Source organism: Seriola lalandi, unplaced genomic scaffold (genome assembly GCF_002814215.2).
Source record: "Seriola lalandi dorsalis isolate HSWRI2012SDOR001 ecotype SW California unplaced genomic scaffold, Sedor1 jcf7180002054684, whole genome shotgun sequence".
NCBI classification, from domain to species: Eukaryota; Metazoa; Chordata; class Actinopteri; order Carangiformes; family Carangidae; genus Seriola; species Seriola lalandi.
Genome location: NW_019525237.1, coordinates 696,940 through 720,764, shown reverse-complemented (window position 1 = coordinate 720,764; position 23,825 = coordinate 696,940). Strand labels below are relative to the sequence as shown.

Sequence of the window (23,825 nt, the reverse complement as noted above, 5' to 3'; positions counted from 1 at the left end):
TAAATTGTTTCTTTCCATAGACAACAACAGATTTATTGCACCATTCGCGGCTAAAAGCTCATTTCCATCTGTGGGCCCGGGGCGGAGGAATGTGCAGGTTTTATCAGTTCAAAGTTGCAGTAAATAAAAAATAATTCTTATATTAATATGGACGAACAAGCCACCGTATCATCTGTTGCGAGGTGTTTCCAGACACCTTGTACCGATGCAGTCTATGGGAGTTAACAGCCCCTGAAAATATGCACCGTTCTCCTCGTTTTTAGACACGAAACACCCCCTCGTCACGGCTGGATTTCCACTCCGCTTTCCACTCCAGCAGCTATAAAGACTTTGGGTTTCTGATGTGGTCGGACGCCACATTTTAACAAGTTCTCAGAGACCGTAAACCGTCTCCTGCTGCTTAACACTGTCCAACAGGAGCAGCGGAGCTTCTCCTCGAGGCCGCGGGGGCTGCAGGGAGTGTTTTGGGGTTTTTTTTAACGTTCACGTTGAGGTTCAGGCAGCACAACAAAAACAAACTGTGAATTATATTAAACAATAAACCAGAATTAAACATTAAGATATCACGAGATGACGTCAGAGGACTGTGCTTCACAACTGTACAGCTGAGGTGATGAGAATCAGGAAGTTGACACACACACACACACACACTGTAGCAGCTTATTATGACCCATAGTTACGTTTTGTTGCTAGGTGACATTTAGTGTCGACAGGAGCGAAGAGGAAAGTGCAGTGACGTAGTACCACGAGAGACAGAGTCCACGTCAGGAGGAGGTTGTGGTGGATGGATGAATAAGACGCAGGAGATCGGTGTTCGATCCCCATGTGAAAGTACCCGTTAGTATTGTAACCATGACGCAGAGCGCCGTAAAGTTGAAAAAGTACTAATTTCAAGCCAAATCGCGATGTTTTCCAACCAAGCCATGACGGTTATTATAGTAACCTTAGCGACGAAGGTAGGTACGCCCCTTTCGGTACAGTCTGCGTGTTTATTATCGTAACCGTGACAACCGAGGTCCAGTACGCCTGCCTCTGTACAGGGCCGCTATTTCAGGAGACGCTCCACTGGGTCGTATCAAAGCGTCAACTGTCGCTGACATGACGTAAAACAAAGAACTATCATCAGGCGACGGAGACACACAAACACCCGCCTGAATAATGAAGCGGCGAATGAGTCACAGCTGAAACGCATCAATAACAACAGGGCGTGAACAGGAGACATAGCAGGGTCTGCGAGTTGTTTACAAACACACTCGCTGTTTATTCACACCACGTCCAAAACCGCAGAGCCTCGCGTCTGCCAGGTGGTGGGCTGGTAGCAGCAGGCAAAGACAACACACACACACACACACACACACACACACACACACACACACACACACACACACACAAAGACGCAGGGGGTCCAGGTCCATGTGTTCAGCGTCAGAACTGTGTGTTCTCCTCTCTCCTGCTGCCTCCTCACCACCACACTTTGCCAGTAAATGTTTGTTTTGTTTGGTTTTTTTGTACCTGACAGTGAATAAAAACAGCGAGGCCTCGTCTCCTCTGAAGTCTCTGATCCAACAACACAAAAGTTGAAACCCTGAAGTCACTTCCTTTAGTAACTTTAAAACCTTTATTTTGAAGTTTTGAGCTCGGGGCAGATGACGTCACTGACTCTGATTTCTTATAACTTTAAATAAAAAAGGTTAATATATAGATGCTTTCTGAAAACCTTAAGGGAAAAATACTGATGTATTAAACACCTTTTCTGGTTCACTTTTAAATCTGTTTTTCCTTTTTAAAAAAAATGTATTTACGTGTCTTTACATTTCCACACTTTTAAAATTGTCAGATGAACATTTGTTCCTCCAAAATCTCGACGTTTCAGCCACTGAGGACAAAAGTTCTCTCGACAAACCCCGTGAGAAACATGAGAGCGGTAAATGTTCAAGTAAGAACATCACTGAGGTTTAACTGTTTCCCTCACCAGGCCTGTCTCCTTGTCCCGATTCCTTTCGTCTCCTTTCCTACACTGCTGTTGATGCAACACACACTTATGCATTTACTAAAAATCCCTTTTACTCTCTCTTCTTCCCTCTCCCATTCTCAAATTCAAGCATCACTCACACACACACACACACACACACACACACACACACACACACACTCCTCTCTGTCCGTCATCTGGAAGTGATTGCGTCCACCATTACAGCATGGCTTGGCCGACGTAAAGCGTGTTGGTGTTGACAGCCAGCCTTTTGTCTGTAACAGCCCTGAGAGAAAAGCTGTGCACAGAAACACATTGATAAAAACAGCTCGCTCTGCAAACACACAAACACACACACACACACACACACACACACACACAATGCAGTCTGTTAACTCTCTCATTCTCACAACTATCAGTCACATATTGTGAAAAATGATGCTGACATATAAAACATTTGTGTCACTTCCACGTTAAAATAAATCTAATTTCTTGGTTTTATTTTTGTGCTTTTACCCATAATTCTTTCCAGTAATATCATAAAACCTGACAGACCTTCACATCATTCCAAGTCTTGCCTCGTGTCCTATAGATTAAAGGGAAAGATCATCGTCACCAAAGTTAGTCTTCAGTCTCTGGTCTTTGTAAACCCAAGGTGGTGTCTTTAAGTATTTAAGGTGATTTTCAGTGCTGACTAATTAATCTGTAGATTATTGTCTCAATCATTCATTTGGCCTATGAAACATCACAATATCCTACAGCCCCCAAAATATTTAATTTAGTTTCAAGTAAATCCAAGAAAAGCAATATAAATTCACACATTTGAGAAAGAATCTGGAACCATCAAATATTTGGTATTTTTTGCTAAAAGTTGCAGATTAATCATCTGGTGAAAACCAAAGCCAAGTTTAAAATCACAGCAGCTTGTTATTAATGGTTCACGATGGTCACTTGAGCTGCTTGATCCGTCATAAATAATGAGGTCCAAGACAAGTGAGACAGAGTTCATCAACACACACACGCACACACACACACACACACACACACACACGCTATCACAACATCTTCCACAGTGTGTGTAGTCTCTTGTTGTGTTTACATACTGCTGCCGTCATAGACTCTACATCTGCCCTTTCAACAATATGTCTCCATTGAGACTTACACACACACACAAACACACACACACACACACACACACACACACACAGCCAGGATCCCCACATCCCCGTTCCCCTTCCTCTTCTCTCTCCCACCATGATAGGAATCTGCTCTCTAGGAGATTGTGAAGACACTGCCCTCGTGTTAGCACCACAGAGAGATGGACGTGTGTGAGCAGCAGAGGACAACAAAGTCAGACACACACACACACACACACACACACACACACACACACAGGAAAGAGTAAAAAGACGTCTTGTAAGCATGACAAGAGGAAAACTGCAACATCTGCACACACACATGCAAAACACTTGTAGGAAAAGTTGCTGGACTTGCTGGAGGAGAGAGTTCTGTTCTGCACATGTACAGTATTCATCATCACACACACACACACACACACACACACACACACACACACACGCAGGGCCTTTTCCTGCATTATATCACTGCTGTTACTCAATCTGGACGCCTGTGGTATTTGTTATTTTTCACAGTGTGGAGAAATCAAAGGATTTTTGGATCTTTCTGACAATCTATGTGTCTCCCTCTTCTTCTGCTTAAAAGAAATAAAACACTTTATCCTTTTCATTCTCACAACATCTACTAAAAATAAGTCAAGACAGAGTAAAGGGACTTAAACCTGTGACAACACTACAGATTTAGCTTTTTAAATAAACATATTTTACTAGGGCAACTTTAAACTTACACTCCAACCTGCTAGCACTGCAGAAAGTTATTTGGAGACATAAATGAAATATACTGTACGTACTGATACATGAAACCAGAGGCAGAAAAAGTTCATTCTACCTAAACTGATTTAACTCTTATCAATCACTAAAAATACAAGTAAAGAAAAATACAAATCTCGTTTATTTTCCCTCCATTAATCATACTCATTGATATCCATTCAAATCAAGGTACAGAGTATAGGAGTGATGCAGCGATGGAGAGATAGTCCATATTAAATCAGATCTGGCTCATTTCCAGTTACAGCAACAGTCAAACATTTCTCAGTTCACCTTCACCTGAAACGTCCGACCGCATGGATTTAACCAAAGTCTGTGAAACTGTAGCTACGTACTCACTTTTCAACGTTAGTACATGATCTGGATCTTCTGGTGAGACTTTTCTTTACACAAGAACTGAGAAACTGAAAACATCAAACAAAGAACAATTCAAACCGGCAAATTACATAACAGTCTCCCAAGCAGTTGTCAGTCTCTCTCTCCTTTTGATCTTCCCATCCTTCCTCCAGTTCCCTCCTGTTTTCTTATCTCTCCGCTTCTTTCTGTTATCTTTCTTTTCCTCCTTCTCTCTCTCCTCTGCCCAGTTTTCCATCTCTTCTTCTATGGTTTCCCTCCCATTTTCATCTCGTTCCTATTAATACTGTACATTCATACTCACAGACAGCATTCCCCATGGGAGGACCATAAAACTGTGTGTGTGTGTGTGTGTGCGTGTGTGTGTGTGTGAGTGTGTGTGTGTGTGTGTTTGTGTGTGTGTCTTGCTGATATTAGAAAAAGAAAAAGCTACATGTAGTTCACATAGTTCACAGCAGGACAGCCGGAGGGCGAGAGACACTGGGAGACAAGACATTTAAATACACACACACACACACACACACACACACACACACACACACACACACACACACACACACACATATACACACAGGAAACAATGGCTGTATTTTATGGAGTCCCACAGAAGTATACAATAGCTCTGGGCGGTTGCCATGGCAACTTGTCTGACCAAAAATATGCAGTGGAGGGAGGTAAATATGACTTATATAAAGAGAGAAAAGTTTTTATGCCTTTGGCTGTGTGTGTGTGTGTGTGTGTGTGTGTGTGTGTGTGTGTGTGTGTGTGAGTGTGTGTGTGTGTTTTACTCTGCAAACTTTGCACAAACTTATCACATGAAGTTTTCTCTTTGTTTGCATTACAGCTTAAAACTGTCTGGGACTGTCTCTGTCTGTGTGTGTGTGTGTGTGTGTGTGTGTGTGTGTGTGTGTGTGTGTGTGTGTGTGTGTGTGTGTGTGAAAGGGAAAGGGCCGGGCTCTCGGCCAAGACAGGAAGTTGTTAGCAGGTTTTCTTCTCCGTCTCTTTTACCTGAATCTACAATTCGCTCTGGTTTCAGGAGAACAACAGCACTTTCTCTCTTTGGTAGATTTTCCTAATTTTTGCACACACACACACACTGAAACACACACACACACTGAAACACACACACACACACCACACCACACACTGCACCTTATTTCTCTCTCTGTGGGTAATTAATGGCTGTTGACCACAGAAACCACCAAGGGGCCCATAGTTCCACCTCCACCTAATTCCAGCTTTACTAACTAATGACACACACACACACACAGACACAAAGAGAAAACTGAGCATGTGCATACACACAAAAATACAGGCAAGAAAAATGTCTCACACACACACACACACACACACACACACACACACAACACACGTTCACTCACGGCTCCAACAGAAACATTAAATGCAATACATCTACTATGGTTTCTCACTGACCTTGAAAACACACTCACTCTCACACACACACACACACACACACACACACACACACACACACACACACACACAGTGATTTATTTCACAGACCTTCTGAGAATTACAAATGAATCATACTACCTTCTCCAGCCTGCCATATGGGAATGTGATGATACAGAGAAAATATTAGATCGATGCGTCATTTCAGATCAAACTCATGTTTGTGTCTGAACAGAGAAGAAACAACAAACTTCACATTGAGCTTTTATACAACCTGTATGAGTTCTTATTCTTTGCCATCCAGGTTTGATATTCCAGCAACGTAGTAACTGTAGTTGGTGAATGCGATTCTTTTTGAAAGCTGCCTGTTAAACATCAGATATCTGACCAAAGACAAAGTAAGTTAAAGGTAAAACGTGTAGTTACTGACCTCTAGTAGCACACTCAAAAACAAACTGAAATGGTAAACAAGTCTTCCAAATTAAACTGTTTGACAAAGCCCTTTACATCGACACATTTTCTGATCTGACACCCGTATCAGCAGGACGTGCAAAACTCCCTCAGAAACCATAAATAAATCACTGATGGGTTTAAGCAAAGATGATACTTGGGGTTTAAATAAGTACTATGTCATTATTAGAGGATGTTCATCAACATGGTTGCAACAATAAACAAAAATGGCATAATCATCGTCTAAATGTTGCTTTAAAGGCAGTTTTCAAACAGTCATATAGAACAGCCCCATGTACTAAATATAGTAACTGCATTCTGTTCAATATATCAGCTTTAAAATTAAGGATATACTGTATGTGTCAACAAAAGAGAAAGTTACCAGAGATTGAGCAACACTAACAAGCAATTTTCTGTTGGACTTGATGGCTCAATTTCTTCATTTTCGAAACTTGTCAGTGGTGTACCTCAAGGGTCAACTCTGGGTCCCTTTATGTTGTCTATTTACACAGTCCCCCTTGGCTACATACTGAGATCTTCCTGTAAATCCTACTGATTCTTGTAGTTTAGGTTCCCTAAAGTACTGCGTTGAAGATATAAAGTGTTGTTTGGCTTCATGAGGATACGACTGAGATAATTAAATTCGCCTCTTCCAGCCTGACACTCGAAAATTAATCCTAAACTTGACTTCATGCCCACAAACTCCAAGCCATCCTCCAGAAATTTGGGAGCACACTTTTTGATTCAAATCTGACCTTTGAAAAAAAAAACCAGCACAAGGGGTTGCTCAGTCTTGCATTTCTCTAAAATCAAACCTTTTATGTCTGCTGCTGACCTGGAGAAAGTCATTCATGCCTTCATTTCATCTGGTCGACCACTGGGACTCTTTGTATTCTGCACTACACAAAATACTTCTGCTAGAGTCTTAACTGGAGGTACAAGAAGTAAACATATTACCTCGATCTTAGCACCTCTTCGTTGGCTTCCCATTGCTTCCAGGAAACAGTTTAAAATTCTGTTTGTCACATACGTATTAACTGGATTAGCTTTTATTAAATGGGTTGCTCTGCTCTTCTCTGATGATCAGTGCTCCTTATCAAGCTTTAGAGATGACTCAACATGCAATTGGACAAATGATGGATGAGCAACAAGCAGCCCAGGAAAGAAAGAGAATACGCCTTAAAATGAATCTCTCTGGTCAAATCAAATCAGAACAAAGGACATGGCCAAAAAGAAGAAAAAGAAAGTTGCTGAACGCTAAAAAGAGGGCAGCATCTCAGTTTTAACAGGCTTCTTCTTTCAAGGAGACATTATTGTTATAATGAATAATTCCACTTGGATTAGAAGAATCTGCAAATGAGCCTGACTTCTGGTGATTTGGCAGCTCTGAATATTAAATTTCACTAAAAATTTAAATCAGATTATTAAAAAATAAAAGGCCTTTCTCCTGCAGTGTTTTGGGAAGTGGTGGCGGGAGGTTTGTGTGTGCCACCGCTGCCGCTGCCCTCTGAATCACTGCCAGTAGGAAGAGCGATGGTGGGGGAGGAGGGGGAGAAGTGAGAAACATTTTGACACTGAAAAGATTTTTGATAGCTTTTGCCATAGCTCGCATCTGTGATGAAAAAACCTGTGGTTTTTAGAGAACATCTCCACAATGAAAGCCAGGATGTCTTAAGTCATCCGTCTCCACTGAATGCTTGAATGTGTGGGGTCAGAACCTGAATTTATCTCCGAACATCGGCTCAAAACAACTTCCCGAAGCAGGTTTTAAGAAGGATTTTTTATTTTTTTTGCTCTTGCGTGTCACTGTTTGTAAAAACATGATGAGATGTGTTGGAGGACGGAGGCTGAAGGAAAAGAAGTAAGAAAGGAGGAGAAGGGGAATTACAGAGGGGCCAACAGGGAGGGATATTGAGTCATGAGGTTGACGTCCACCCGTGGGAACGAGGGAGGAGAGGGGGAGGAGGAGGAGGAGGAGGGGAATTAGAGAGAGAAGGAAAGGGGAGTTAAAGACTTTTTCTCATCTTCTCATCAACCATTTGATTTTCATAACAGGCTTTGGAAGGAAATGAGTCACATAGTGAAACAAAGCAGCAAATACAAAAACACTGTTGTAATGGAGATCGATGGCTTATGTTACTGCACCAGTAGAGTGTTAGTATGAAGTGTAAAGTCAAACAATAACATCTGCTACGACGTTAGTTTCACACCAAACTCTTCACCATCTCCCCTTCCACTAAATCTAAAACTAGGTCGACCAATATTAAAAATATATTCAGGTCAAACGGGAGAGAGAGACACAATTAACAGTGATGGAACCTAAAAACTACTCCATCAATATATCAAACCTGGCGCCTACATTACCCACAATGCAACACGACTGCTGACAGTTTGGCACAACATCAGAGCTGGGAATGACCAAGTGGGAAGCTTGGTGTTGTTGTTGCTACTGTTAGCAATACCAGTTGATAACTTGATGCAACACAAATAAGAAGTGCTAATAAACAGTATATTACTACAGCTGCTGATGCACAGAGTAGCCATCTTGGATTTTGAAGTCGGGATAGAGGGGTTCTTACACTTTTCCAACTTCAGGGAAGTAGTGCAGTTGAAATCTCTGACTGGGAACTCAGAAAATGGTTCACACCACGAGACCCAGGTGTGTTATGCTAGTAGCAGCTAATGTAGCTTTGAACCGCTAAAGGTGAGCAGCAGGCCAAAGAGGTTTTTAACTCCACATCAACGGATCTTTTCACTTTTCAAACTCGTCGTATTCAGACCCAAACAACTCTGACTCATTTGAGGAAATTCATCAGACTTTGTGCAGCTCCCTGTGGAAACACAAAAGACTTTATACAACTTTGTAAACAGACTGGAAATGGCTGGAGGGGCCCTTTAAGAGATCGACAATACTGTTGTATTTAAAAAAGAGAAAGTTGTTTTTATATCGTATTTAAATTTCTTTTTTTTTCTTGTTGGATGCTTATAATTTAATCTATTTCGACGTATCAGATTCATTATTTTTGTTTGCAGCTGAGTCTCATAGAAGGCTTTGAATGGATCATGAAGTAATACAATAAAAAAAAATTAAATAAAAAAGAGAAAGTAACGTCTGGCGTCACGTGTGAAATAGCTAACATGTGACAGAACCATTACATCATTCAATATGTATCAGTCACCTCAGTCACACTTTCTTTTTTTTACTTTTTTAAGACCAACTTCAAAAGTTTCTGGAAACGAGAATCTGGCATTAAGTTTTTGTTAAAAAAACTTAATGTCGCTGGTAATTCCCACGTCATGTGAATGGAACATGAAATCCTACGCGCCCCTGTCTGTTTCGAAACAACAGTAACTGTTCAGCTCAATACAACATTAAAACATGGTCCCAGTTTACAATTTAAATATCAGGGATATTTCCATCTTTTCAACTGTTCCACTATGAGACCAGTCAATAAGGAATAACTTGTACCTGCTCAGGGAAGGTATAAATATTATATTGGTACACATAGGTGCTTTAACTTGCCTTGTGTACTTCAGTTATTAATGTCCCTGAACACCTTCAGACAACCTCCAGAGACACTTGGATTCAGGTGAAGAGACAGAAGTTTTTTCGGGTCATTCACTTTGTTCTAGCTGCGCGGCCTCTGTGCCCACTCACGGCTCAAATGATGGATTTCTCCTCGTATGACGGATGAATGTCGATGCGAAATGGCAGCTCTACAAAGAAGCCCCTCGCTCTCGCTCTCGCTCTCCAAACCACAACTTTGCATCCGAGGCCAAAAGAAACATTTATTGAAAAGCGCCAGTTGTTGCAAATTGCCTAAATTACAGCACAGGTGTTAATTCGAGCATAAAATTGCTGTGACTCTTTGACTCCAAACTTGTCTCAATTTCAAACCATAAACACATGAACCACCAACCACATTACTAACGCCTGGAGTGACCTGCTGCTGTCATCATTCTCTATTAAAATGAATGATCATAAACTATATCGTGATTTGAGTAGATTCGTTCAGTAGAAGTGATATTTATAAATATTAAAGCAGAATAAAGCTGCCCTGCTCTCTAATCATGTTGCACTTGAGGCCACGCCCCCACCACTGATGTCATAGCAGGTGCGTTGTCTTTGACAGCTCAGGGAAAACACCTGCTGTGAAATCACCGACTGGGATTTGTCCAGAAGTGAAATGTGCTTATAATTTAAAACCACAGAGAGCAGCTTTTCCTCCTCCGAGCCTTTGACCCTTTAAAACATCCTCGGCACCTACAAACATTTAACTCTGCCTCGCCTGAGACAGTCAGACGGAGCGGGGAGCGTTTTGTTGCAGCAAAATCAGCCTGTAAAATCAAGTTCGGGGCAAAGGAAGAATGTGGTTTCCCAGAGAATTAAGTCGGAAAAAAAAAAGGAGAAAGAAGAAAGAAAAACACAAGACTTCAGTTCCCATTCACATACTTGGGATATTCCTGCACCACTTAGGGGTCAACGGCAGCCGACAGAAAATGGCAGGAAACGAAGCCAGTGTGAGAAACAGAAAGTGGCGGAGGACAAATTCCTCACGTTCAGGCCCTGGTTCAGATCTGAGTGACAGCTTCCAGTGGAAAGAGGAGTCACACATGCAAACACGCACTCGTGCTATCAAGCTGTCCAAAGTGACGACTGACATCCTCTTCCTCTGTATCAGTTTGACTCCCCTCCCCCTCCCCCTCCCTCTCCGCCGCAGGAAGAGGAAACCTGCTCCGATCCCGCCGGCCCGTCATCGTATCGAGGCCCCTGGACGCGGCTCAGGGGACCCGACTCCTGTACGAACTCTAAACCGGGTGGAAAAAATCCCCTCATCCAGGCCTGCAACATGTGTTTCAGCGTGGCCTTCCTTATGCAACTCTGACCGAGTTTCACTGGTTTTGGCAGGTGGAGGGGAGGGGTGGCTGGAGGGGAGGGGTGGGTATTGTCAGCGGTTGTTATTGGAGGAGAAACACACGTCCTCGAATTAGGGGGGGGGGGGGGTGTGTGTGCAGGTTTTTCTCATCCTTACAAATCTGAGCAGGCGAAACTTAACCAAACCTTAACCACAGCGGTGGCTCATCCAATCAGCTCACTGACCATAACGAGGCCCGGCAGGCCTGTCGGGCCCGAGTCCTCCACATGTTGAAGCTGTGTGCACGGAGCTGTAGTCGCACAGATTCACCACAACAACGAAGAACAATAAAAGCAGAAACCTTCAAATCTGTGTTGGGTTTCGTTAGAATGAAATAAGTCTGATCATACTTCCAATTCCAGGCCTGAACAGCTCGACGCTGGAACACAACACGATGCTGTCTCATTGTTTCCACGTCTTCTACACGGATCGTCAACTCGCCTGACTCTTTAACCGCTTGCATGCAGCCGCTTCAGCTTCCATCTTTAGCATTAAGTGCAAACTCAAGGCTCCGTTAGAGGGTTTCTCATGTTAAATGGAGTCAGCTGGGGCGACCGACTCATGGAGCTAATGTTATCTTAATTAGCGAGCTAGCTGCAGCTGATAACATCTGACTGAAAACATGGACCGGCGGTTTAGAAGTGTGCTTGTTTGTAGTAAGTAGAAGAGGGATAGAAAAGTAGTTTGATCGGCAGGTTTCACTTGGCAAAATGAAAGTGGAGCGATTTATGAAAAAATTAGGATCTCAAAAAGTTTTTTAATCCTCTACTTTTTCAATGCATCATCCAACTTTTTGCTCATGCATCCATCACTCCATCAGCTCCTTTCCACACTGTTAAACCATAAAGTGTTGCTTATTGTCTGTGAGTATTGTAACAGAAACAGGGTCCGGGGTCGTCATGTTACATCATAATACATCTCCATTACTGAGCGTGGTATTCACGAGTGGGTGAGCGAACAGGCCTACCGGACACAGGACCAGGGACTGTTAACCAAACGACTACAAAGAGACAGCAAACAACCACAAGGAGACACAAAGCTGCAAAGACACGTAAAACAACAACAAAGAGACTTAAAACAGCCGCTAAGAGACAGAAAATGACAACAAAGAGACTTTGGCTGCGTGGTTTGTAGTTGTTCTGTGTCTCTACAAACAATCTCTTAAGCTTCTTGAGAGAATCGTGCACACACTTTACACAAGTTATTCTGAGTTAAATAACTTATTCTGAGTTAAAGACGTCTCTGGCATTAAAACCCAGTTCAAGTCCTCATTTCATTCATCAACCAGCATGACAACAACGAAAAGAAAAAGATCTTAAATCAGCAAAAGAAGGAAAACATAAATGTTTACACCTTGCTGTTCTTTTGTTTTCCATCTGCTGAGACGGTGGGAGGCAGGAAAGTCAGAGAGAGAGAGAGAGAAAGAGGCGGTGGAGTGAGGATGGTGATGAGTGACGAAGGCCGAGGCCGGCTCTATTGATTATTTAGCCGTGTGCTGCTGCTGCTGCTGCTGCTGCTGCTGCTGCCCACATGTTAGTGATACAGTGAGAGCCCACACAGAATTTAGAAAGAGAAGAAGAGTGAGGATCTTTGCATCTGACACAGATGAACACATGCATAGAGATGATTCTTTTTTCTCTCTCTTTCACTCACACACTCACACACACTCTGAAACATACACACACACACACACACACACACACACACACACACACAAACATGTGAGTTCACTCTCTGTAAAGTAAACTGAATGGAGAGCTGCATTTTGTTTTATCTTCCTTCCTCCTCTCCTCTTTGCAGCTCTACATCTGGTCTGTGTTTAGAGGGACTTTCTCTCTTATCATACTGTACGTGCTCTCACACACACACACACACACACACACAAACAGACACACACACACACACACACACACACACACAGACAGACACACACACAGACACAGACACACTCACACACTCACACACACACACACAGCTTACAGCCTCGTAAACTCGCGTTCACAGTCGACGTACTTTATTCATGCGCTCACTCTTGGGCTGTTACGCAAACACTGAAAAAACTGTGCGAGATAAGTTTGTGCAAAGTTTGCAAAGTAAAACAGGTTGGCAGCCACGGTGAAAATCTCCCATCATGCATCTGGGCTGCTTCTTATTTGCATGAACTATTGTCAGATAGAAGAACATGTGTCCCGGTGACACTGATAACATTAATAAGCAACCAAGGAGCATCACGAGGTGCTGTTGTCACACTGATCAATACTGAACTGCATTGTACTGCAGGCTAATATAATCTATCACTTGGTAATTTCAGATTATTGATTGTTATTGTGAGTCTTCTGCGTCCTTTAAAGCTTGAAACGATTCATCTATTGTTGACTACAGGTGACCTGTCTCTCTGGAAAAGGGCCGTTGAAAACTCTTAATGACGATGAGGGAACATTAAACTCAATGTCCAATCCGATCAATTCGGAGGCGGGGCTTCACTTGGAAACAACAGTCATGGAGGAGGAACTAGTGGTGGCTGTTGCTGGACACCTGGAGCTATATGACTTCACCAGCTACAGGTAGTATCGAGGTTGCTATGTCGGGAGCTTATCTTTAAAAAGTTACCATCAGTCAATATGTCATTATCAGGTTTTTAAACTCATAAATCTGCCTCAACAATCCAGTATATTGGGTGTATATGTCGGCGGATAAGTTACAAGCAAACTGCCAAATAAAGACGCCAAACTAGATTTGAGGTGGCACCAATACATCATTTGTCCACCAGAAGGCAGCGACGCTGATTTTTCAACTGTAAAATGTCCCAGTCTGTAAGTATCAGCCTGAAAAACCAGTCATCAAAAACTTCTTTAACTTAGCAACAACAGAAAATACAAACTCTCATGTAAATCTAAACATTAATGAGATTTCCCTGATCCCTACACAGGGCGACTGAGACTGAGAATAAACCTTAAATTCATCAGAAAGTTTTTCAAACTCGCAGATTTTCTCCTGACATGATGTTTTTAGACTCTGCTTTAAATAATAATTTGTGTCTGATATATTTTTTCCATGATTGGGACATTTTTTACATGTACTACTTGGAAAAAATCCAGAATCTATGAATGTGATCAACACGAGACGTCTCCTCCTTCACTGACAGCGGTTTCCGCTTCACACTGGATCCTGATTCGCTTCCAAACTGGTTCTGATGTCACAAAATCCTGCTCAGAGCTCAGAGAAACTCCCCTCCATCGGGAGACGAATGTACACCAACACACACCATCCAAACATTTTACAGCATAGAGGGGGGCTTTAAGTTACAGGTGAGTGACAACAGCATCATCTTAAATGTGCCTTGACCTGCCACAGCTCTCTTCAACGCCACAGCTGAGCGACAACAGCCACAGAGTTTAAAGGGGAATGTGACAGAGAAGCAGGAGCTGACGCAGCGAAGGAGGTGACAGGGAACAAAAAGTGGCAGGTGGAGAGACAAAACTCTGAAACATGCATGACATCTCTGCTTCTTCACCAAGTTCACATTCCACTCTCTGTACGCCCACAGCGTGCTGCCTTCAGGAGCATCGTGGAAAACCTGCACAGACCCGAGAGCTAACGTCACAGGAAAGTCGCAGATCAGAAAAGGTGTGAGACTTTCCACAACCTTCCTGTTGTTTCCTCAGAAACAAATGACCAACATTAACTCATCAGGAATCATTCTTTTATCAGTTATTCACGTGCTTACATTTTCTCCACTTCCTTCAACTTCACATTTTGGCAATTAACTCTGGTTTAATATGAGACTTTCACTTTTTTTCCCAGCAGATTAGAATCACTGTACTGCATCATTCAAAGTAAATTCTGATATTTCCTGCGGCACCTGAACGCACACACCTCTCCTGCCAGCTGACAAAAACAAAAAACCTTACAATAATAAACATCTCACTTACTCACACCCTGGATAAATCTGCACAGAGCAGATATGACCCCTCGGTGAGTCATGAACAGGAACCATGAAGTTTGACACCACCGGTTCAACTCTGCTCCTGCAACTGCAGGCTGTGTAAAGTGACACCAGGTGTGTGTGTGTGTGTGTGTGTGTTTTCTTAAACTGAAATGGATTTTTAATTTCCTCTTACCTCTCGGCGGAGGCTTGCTGACCAGCTCTGCGACGTGCCTCTGCAGCCGGACCACTCTGCCCTCCAGCGCGCCGGACCGGTGGCACACGGACACCAGCTCTCCCTCCAGCTCCTCCAGGATGCTCACCGAGTGGCGGGACAGATCCGAGAGCTGCCGGAGCACCGAGCACAGGGTGAAGCCGCACACGTCCGCCAAGTCCCCGAAAATCTCCGCCTGCCGCCGCCGCTGCTGGTGCTGCGGACGCGCCTCCAGCAGCAGCAGTCTGCCGTCGGGCTTGCACACATCTTTTGGAAGTATCGTCCGCTTGCAAAAAGGCATGATTCAAACAAAAAAAGAAATAACAAAGTCCGTGCGTGGTCAAGTTATATTCCTGTGGTCCTTCTCCCTCCGGTTGGCGCACAGACGCATGCTACGACTCCTCCGGGAGGGAAAACTCCGCCGCTGGTGGAGAGGCTTGGAGCGAGTTGCGCGTCGTGCGCCCTCATTGTTTTTGACTGGGAACGAGCTTTTCACTGCTTGTCGGTGTGGAGGAGAGACTCAGCTGCTCTGACGATTTCTGTCAAGACAATCAGAGTGTAGGACAGGAAACATCCGGTTTGAACTTTCAAAATCAAAGCCCGAATTTAGCCCATATTCTTTATCAAAACCACCAAGTGGATTTAAGGATTATCTTAAGTCTAATTGTCGTTGTTATGTTAGCATAAATACACTGATATGTAATCTTAGATATGATATAAATCTAGAGTTTAACTTTAATATATTCTACTACATTGGTCCTACTAAAGATAACATATTATGCAACGAAGAATTTACTTCAAATTGATAAAACTGACTTTTCTCTTATTGCTTTCTGACTTTAGTGTTGTATTTTAAAAGTATTTATGTTAGCTAAATGGTTTTGCACACTCAAAATCTAAAAAAAGAAGTATCCATGTGTCAGTCTGTCACTTTAATGGCTATTCTGGCTTTTTTTTTCCACATCAGTTACGAAACAAATGCACAATTTTATCCTGCACTTATTGTTTTTATGACATTTTTGGTGTGATTTAAATTTTCTAGACCACTTGATTGTGTTCAACCCCCCACGTGCTTTTATTTTGAAGCGAAATAACAAAAGTCGCATCTTATTTTGTCAAGTTTGACGTGGCGACACGGGGAGCAACAGTCTGGTGTTTCCCGTGAAGAAAAAAAAAACCTGTCTGAAGGAAGAAGAGAGATGAAGATGAGAAGAAAGATGAGGAGGAGGAGGAAGAAGAAGAGGAAGAGAAAAAGAGAATGGAAGGGTGAAAGAAGAAGAGAGTGAGGGTGTAGGAGACGGGGGATGGATGAAGTGTTCGGGTAGTCCTTCACGCATCGCTGCGCGTAACGGTGCGCGCCCACGTGTGACTATGCGTGTGCATGTGTGGGTAGGTGAAAGACAAATTAAGTGAGTGGAGACTCCTGCCCACAAACTTTTAGTGTGGGGCTGTTAGTCACGGTTTGTTGCCCCTTAATCTTAATGCTTCTGTGTGCGGTTGTATTTTAATAATATTGTGTGTTGTGGTGCCAGTTTGTGTTTGTCCCTTTCCTGTTCTAACATAAAAGTGTCCACGTAAAAAAACAGGGTTCATAAAGAAATGGGTTTTCCCACTTTAGTGTGTAAAAACGAAGCATCAATCATCTTCCGGGGCTGAAAAAAATGAAGCCAACAAGCAAGTGCCAAAAACTGCAGTTCCTCTAATGGCCACTTGAGGCTGGCTCCAACAGTGAGTCAATCTCCACAGACTCCCATTAAAGGTATGCACAGCTGAAGGTGTGGTTGCTTTGAGTGACAGGTGGGTGAGCGTATGCTTGCTACAAACCGGTTTGCACCGAAGTCTCCACACACGCCCCTCCCCTTTGCCCATTTTTGGAATTAGCCAGGAGTTAGGTGGAGTCAGGCACTGCCAAGATGGCGACGGCGGAGCAGCCCACTCCGAAGGCTACGTCCATATTCATATACAGTTGACTGTGTAAATTTGAGTGGTCTGCACAGAGCCCTGACCTCAACTCCACCCAGCTCCTTCAAGATGAGCTGGAACAGCGACTGTGGGACGGACCTTAAGTTGGACTTCACCGATGGTCTTGTGGTTGAACTGGAGCGAAACGCTACAGCGAGGTTCCAAAATCTGGTGGAAAGCCTGAAACCAGAAGAAAGAATGAAAGAAAGAAAGAAAGAAAGAAAACGTCACTGGAGGCTTCACGCTGTAGAAACGAGACATGATTTAAACAACTGGGTCTGGAAATGAGCGGAAGAAGAAAAACCAGGGGACACGAATTCCTGAGTGAGAGAAGAAATGAACCAAGACAACATGAAGCTCTGTTTTTACTCTAAATTGATTGTTTCGTACATCTTGTACAAATTTGTGTCTCATTGTAGTTAATTACTTTAAAAAGAAACAGTACAGTAGAAATCTGCTACTTTTTTAACAATACACAACCTGTTTGACACGACAAGTGAAAGTGAAAACTGCACGTTTTTCAGCTCCTCTCTACAACCGTTCCATACATTCACTCCTTTAGCTAAAACACATTATTATATTTGCATGAAGTTGGGTTGAAGTTTTAATCTGAGTTGCAGTAGAGGAGTCTGCAGACACTAGTGAGTAAAATTACAAATATCAAATCTAAAAACAGACACAATTTTATGCATAAAAAAAATCCTGTAGCTAAAACTTATGTCATTGTTTTCACGTGACACCAGTGTCCTTCGAGTCTGACCCAAGATCAGAACAACCTCTGTAGATTACTCATCAGATGCATTACATAACATAGTCACAAGACCATCGTTAGATTTCAGGATCTTTAGCATAACAGTGAACGCCTCCTGCTTTTTTTTTCCCCCTCATAGTCCCTGAACACACCACCGATCCAAGCCAAAACTCTCTGGTCAACCTACATTACCAACTTCTCAGAGTGGATTTATCTCTTTCCTCCCACACAAAGTGACAACAAGTGCACGGAGAGCGCGGTCAGAGTATCTCTTTAAGAAAGCAGATCAGTTGCAGGAGCCCCTGGGGCACATGACGTGGCCCCCTGGACTCCGAGCAGCAGGGTGGAGGAGCTCTATCCTCCCTCTCTCTGGAGCTGTTTGAATCCCTCTTGCTTCACAACTGTTTTCCCCCTCTGCCAGCTGCTCACATCCTCCGCCGTAAATCTCACAAAATGATCATTTGTCCTCCGCTCACCTCCCTCTCATGAGAGATGACGCATGAATCAAGAGTTTCATTCCAAAAATGACATTTGGAAGAATCTAACACTTGCTCAGATTAATTGATTAATCGTTTTAATGTGTCTCTCCTCTGTGTTGTGAAGAACTTTTACCTACACACTAATGGTTCTGTGTCCATGCATGACATATTAAGTATAAAAATTAATCACCTTTAATTATTCTCATCATTTTTTTCGCCTCACCTTTTTTCTGTTTTCATGCACTTTTATACATATTTATCAGTAATATTGATTGTTTTGTTTATTGTTTGTTGACTTGTTTAATGCAGAACTTTCGTTAATCTATCAAAGATATGATTTCATACAAGAGTTTGGAGGGTCAAAGCTTTTTCTTTTTGTTTTGTTGCGAAGACAAAAACAATAACAGCAAAATTGTTTTGAAAGGAGGTATTTGTAAGTTTCGCTAATGCTACATAGCTAACGTTAGCATTAGCAGCCGTTTACTAAACTATTCTAGAGGAAACAATTTGAGTTCAGCATCAAGCTTCATTTGTTTACTCACCAAGATCCATCTCCAGAGGTGGAAACCAATGTTAGCTCTTGTCTCTATCACGTCTTTTGTTCTCCTGAAGTTAGCATGCTAACTAGCCAAGCTAGCCCGTCTCTTCACTTTCCGATAGCAGCTCACTCTAGCCTGCAGTCTGCCCTGAAGACGTAGCGCTGCTCTGAGGACGTATTATAACCTCTTGTCTTTGTGGAATAGCCTCGCTCGATGGTCAAGGAAGGTGATACACAGGCAAAGGTGAATATTTGATTTACAGTGCTCAAGCTAAGTGACCCCAAAAACAACAACAACAAAAAAGAGGGATTTGGTCAAGGCTGGGGGAAGTTTGTAGGGTTAAACGAAACACTAGATTTAACTTAAACCTGAGTAAACAAAGCATCTCAACACTGTGTGACTGAACAACCTGTTTCTGTAGCTCTTTAGAACAATGCACATCAAATATGGATTACATATTGAACCACTTGCTACAAACAATATCTGTTCAATCCTCTGTTTTTGTGTTGAACACAATCAGAGTTTGTTTTTTGGTTGTTGTTTTTTTTTGTTAACAACTCTGACCTTTGACCTTTTTGTTCTGTTGGTTCTTCATAACATCGATCCAGCCGGCTGATTCAGTCTCTCCCATCCTTTTTTGGTTCATATTCAAATGAATCGGTGTCACCACAGTTCAGCGTGACTGCGAGCTGTTTTTCACTGTTTTTTCCTCCTTAAACTGTTTTCATTTGAATAATTTGAATTTGTGAGTCGCGAAGAGATAAAACTACACCCAATATTCAACGAGAAGAAAACAAATATGGGAGAGAACTCTTGAGAGAAATAAACAATTTTGTGCAGCAGAAATATGCAGCCCCTCAGATTTATGAGCCTATTGGGGATATTTATTTCTTTTTGAAAAAAAATGTGTGTTTTTAACATTTAATATAAAGTGTCGACCTAGAAGTTAAATCCTCATACAAGATTCTCTTTTACATTGAACCCGTCCAGCTGCACAGATCTCCTCCTGCTCCTCCGTGAGCTGAATTTACAGCACAGTGACGTTTCAGCAAACTTCTCTACAAACACTTTCCAGGACTCTCTGCTTTCTGCGGAGCCCAACGTATCCCCTCCTTCCACTTCCCTCCTTCCACTGCCCCCCCCCCCAAAAAAAAAGCACATCTGGTCCTCAGAGCACCCCCCGGGCCCCCTTTAGCAACCCCTCCCAGACGTGAACTTGGCCTACCTAAATGTTTTTGTTCATGCAGTCTGTGTCTGTCTTATGGAGCTGGGGGGATGGAGGGAGAGAAACGAGAAGGAATTTCAACATAAACTGCCTTTTATTGACACAATTGAAAACATCAACATGAGAAACTTATGAGAGACAGAAGAGAGAGGGAGCGTGTGTTTGTGTGTGTGTGTGTGTGCGTGTGTGTGTGCACGACATCAAGAATGTAGATCCAAACTGCTCTGCCTGTGCAGGAGATTGGAGAAAGAGAAGAAGAAGCGGATGGGAGCGGCCGCATTACATCATCTGCACACTTACCCTATGGCCTCACACTAGTCATGTCAGTGTTGTTGCTTAGCCAATCAGTTGCCACGACAACCGACGCGTCAATTAGTCAATCAGCCGACCTAGCTAGTCAACCGAATCGACCGGTTAGTTTTTAAACTGGACGTCCAAACCCCGCCTTTCGGCCGGCAACCTCGACTGTCACTGAGCCCGTCGTCCAATCAGCCGACAGGCAGTCAATCATATGGAAGCAATTGATTAGAAACAGCTGTCCTCACCCACTCTCGCTCCCTCCCTCCTCCACCTCCTCCTCCACCTCCTCAGATGACTGAGTTCATTGTTTCAGCAGTTCAGCCCACTTTTCTGCACTCGCGCAGGGAGCACGCTCCAAATTCACCTCCATTACTTTTGTCCACTTGGACCTGCTGCCTCACTCCGTCTCACTTTTAATTCATTCAACCATCATGACTTCAGTCAGCTGATCTGCTGTCTCACATCCAGAGCGACTCACACAGGTGATGAGTTTATCTCAGTGGCTCCTAAACTAAATCTGAAGGGTCACAAAGTAATTAAAGATCCACATTCTCCTCTTCTTCTGTGTTTTATTTCAAGTGTTGATCCATAAGAAGATTTATTTGTGGTTTTAAGAACCAAAAACGACCTCAGTGAAGCCAATCAACAGAGAGGAAGTTCTGAGCCTCTCATCTGATTGGTCGACTGTTTTCTGAGTGATCCAATAAAAATATAGCAGATTTCAGGTAAAAACACTCAGAGAAACCAAATCCTGCAAGGTTTGGATGGTGGGTCCAGGTGGGCGGTGACTGCTTTGTTGTGACATCACAAAGTTACAGGAAGTCCTGACAGTTCATTTTAAGGCTCAGTTTCTGAATTCAGGCTGTGTTTATTTCTCTGCGGACTGAGCACTTTGATACGTTCTCAGAATTAATATAGAACCAAGACCTGATCTATAATCAATCATATGGAAATATCATTTTATACTATATGGGACCTTTAACATCGTAAAAGAAAAACATACTGTTCCTCCCAGTAGCCTCATGTTAAAGGTGCATACCACATAACTATTTGTATTACTGCTTTCATACGTTTATACTGCATCAGTATTTCTAACTTATTATCTAACTTTCACCATTTATTAACATATTGTAAATTTATTATCTTTGGCAGTTTTTTTTGTTTTTATCTTTATTGTTATTGTGTATAATTACTTTTACATGCAGTATTGTCTTGAGTCTCATCCTGGGCATTTCATTGTACAGATGACGTGTGTTTTTCTGCACAAATGAAAAATAAATTATCTTACAAACATTTTCTTTTCTTTTGACTTTTATTTGTTTTTTTTCTTCGGTAAAATTGCTCCACTCCTCTGAAAATCCTTCAAATGAAACAACCTGAGAAAGAAAAAATCAGACTTTTTGCAGATGAAAACAAAACATCACTGCAGCATCATGCACTGTAATATCATGGGAACACTTTTTAAATGTAGGTATGTCTTTATTTTATTGAAGAATACTATATTTTTAAATCATATTTGGCTCCAAATAAAAACAAAGATACAATTATAAGGATGTCTCACCTCTCTGAAATCTGAGATGACAGATACAACCGAAAAGATGTTTAATATTTAAGGCTGAATATCCTGTGATACGCACGACCTTGATGTCACACACAGAGTCGCAGTGAGCGGAAGTTAAATCTGCAGCGCGGCAAATATGTGAAGCCTGTCTCCATGTGTGAGGTCCAGTGCAGTTTGACTTTCTCCAGACATTAATTAAGGATTGTGTTTAGATGTACGACCGGCGATCAAGCGCCTGTGTGTGTGTGTGTTGTTGTTTAGGACAGCTGGAGGTGGCGACGGATGCAGGATGAATATATTCAGGACGTTTATAATGACTGTTGTTTTCCTTCCTGCTCGGTTTCACTCTCTGTAAGATAATTCGACATATTAGTGTTCTGTTCTTTGAGTGGATGTTTTTCTCTGTATTTCCTTCCTCTCTCATTTCTTTTTGCTTTTCTCACCATGCTGCCAAATGCACTTCAAAGCCTCAGTGTGTGTGTGTGTGTGTGTGTGTGTGTGTGTGAATCAAATGTGATTGTTGCTCCGCTCACAAGGGGGATGCAGAGCAGGACCGGAGTAAAGCACGCGTCTGTTGAGTCTCATATTTCAAATGTTCAAAGACTGTGTTTGTGCGTGTGTGCGTGTGTGCGTGTGTGTGTGTGCGCACGCTTATTTGTTTACAAGAACTGGTCCCACGCCAATAAAAATGGGGACAACGCTGCCACTTTTGATTTGTTGCTAAACCACAAACCCTTAAAAGTGTTTAAAAATCTGTCACTTCATTTGGTCGCATTACCTCGAAACACAAATCTGTTTACACGCTGCAGCCTGCAGTCACGCCAAGGTCAAAGTTCATCGTCACATGGATGGATTCAGGCTACCTGCGTCCGCTTCCTACTTCAGATTGTTTATACATCGTTGAATAACATTAACAGTTTCTGATTTATGACCTTATTTCCTGTTTCCACCTGCATCGTTTTGTTGGTTGGTTGGTTTGTCAGCGGGATTACGCAAAAAAGTGTTGAACCCATTTGCACCAAACTTGGTGGAGGAGTGGGAAACGGGCCAGGGAAGAATCCATTAAATATTGGTGCCGATCCGGTTAAAGGGGCGGACCCAGGATTCTTTTTTATCACTTTGTTTAACATTGCAAGATGTAATATATATAAAATTAAAACATATAAGTAAAAATGATATATTAAAGAATCAGAAATAAATAGAAAAACTTATAAAAAATGTCTCTGTTTTAATAAATTCCATATATAAATTAAATATATATCATCAACATCGTCATATTATATTAAAATAAAATCAATCAATAGATATTTTTAATGAATCTGACAGACATGTAGGATAGTTTGGCCTGAGAGCAGGTGTTTTCTCTACTGTTCTCTCAGGTGTTTAGAGACTTTGGTTTTCTCTGGCAGTTACGTAGGAATTAGTGGCCACTGGTCAGATGATTAGACAGGTTGTCAATAAATCAACAGGTTAGTCCGGATTATTTTAACCCTTTCATTTGATGGTGAAACTGGAGAGATGATAAAAACTGTACCAGGGGACGCAACAGTAAAACTGATCATGTTTCAACACTTATACTTCAGAAACATAGTTCATTACAAGCATCTTAAAATTGTATAATATTGTACAATGCTCACACGAGAGGAGAGGATGTTGTATTGTTAAGGATAGAAGAAATAATACGATTTATTCATCTAATAATCGCCACTACGCCCCTGCTGATGTTAGTAACCTCCTGCAGAACTCGCTCACTTTCAAACAACAGGCTAAATTTAAACCGTGTTCCTAAGGCGAGAGGTGAACTCAAGGTTGTCAAAATGATGACACTCAAAACATCTGTATTTTAGAGGTTTTTAAAGG

At 42.2% G+C, this 23,825-nt stretch overlaps 1 protein-coding gene across 1 annotated transcript in view; it reads right to left on the bottom strand.

Annotated features, from left to right (window-relative positions):
• nhsl2 (NHS-like 2) overlaps positions 1-15,610 on the bottom strand; it is a 127,031-nt gene extending 111,421 nt beyond the window's left edge. The window contains exon 1 of the mRNA XM_087178347.1: positions 15,131-15,610. Coding sequence (XP_087034473.1) covers positions 15,131-15,449 — 319 coding nt within the window. The 5' untranslated portion in view covers positions 15,450-15,610. The remainder of the gene's footprint in view (positions 1-15,130) is intronic.
• Positions 15,611-23,825: the final 8,215 nt, after the last annotated feature.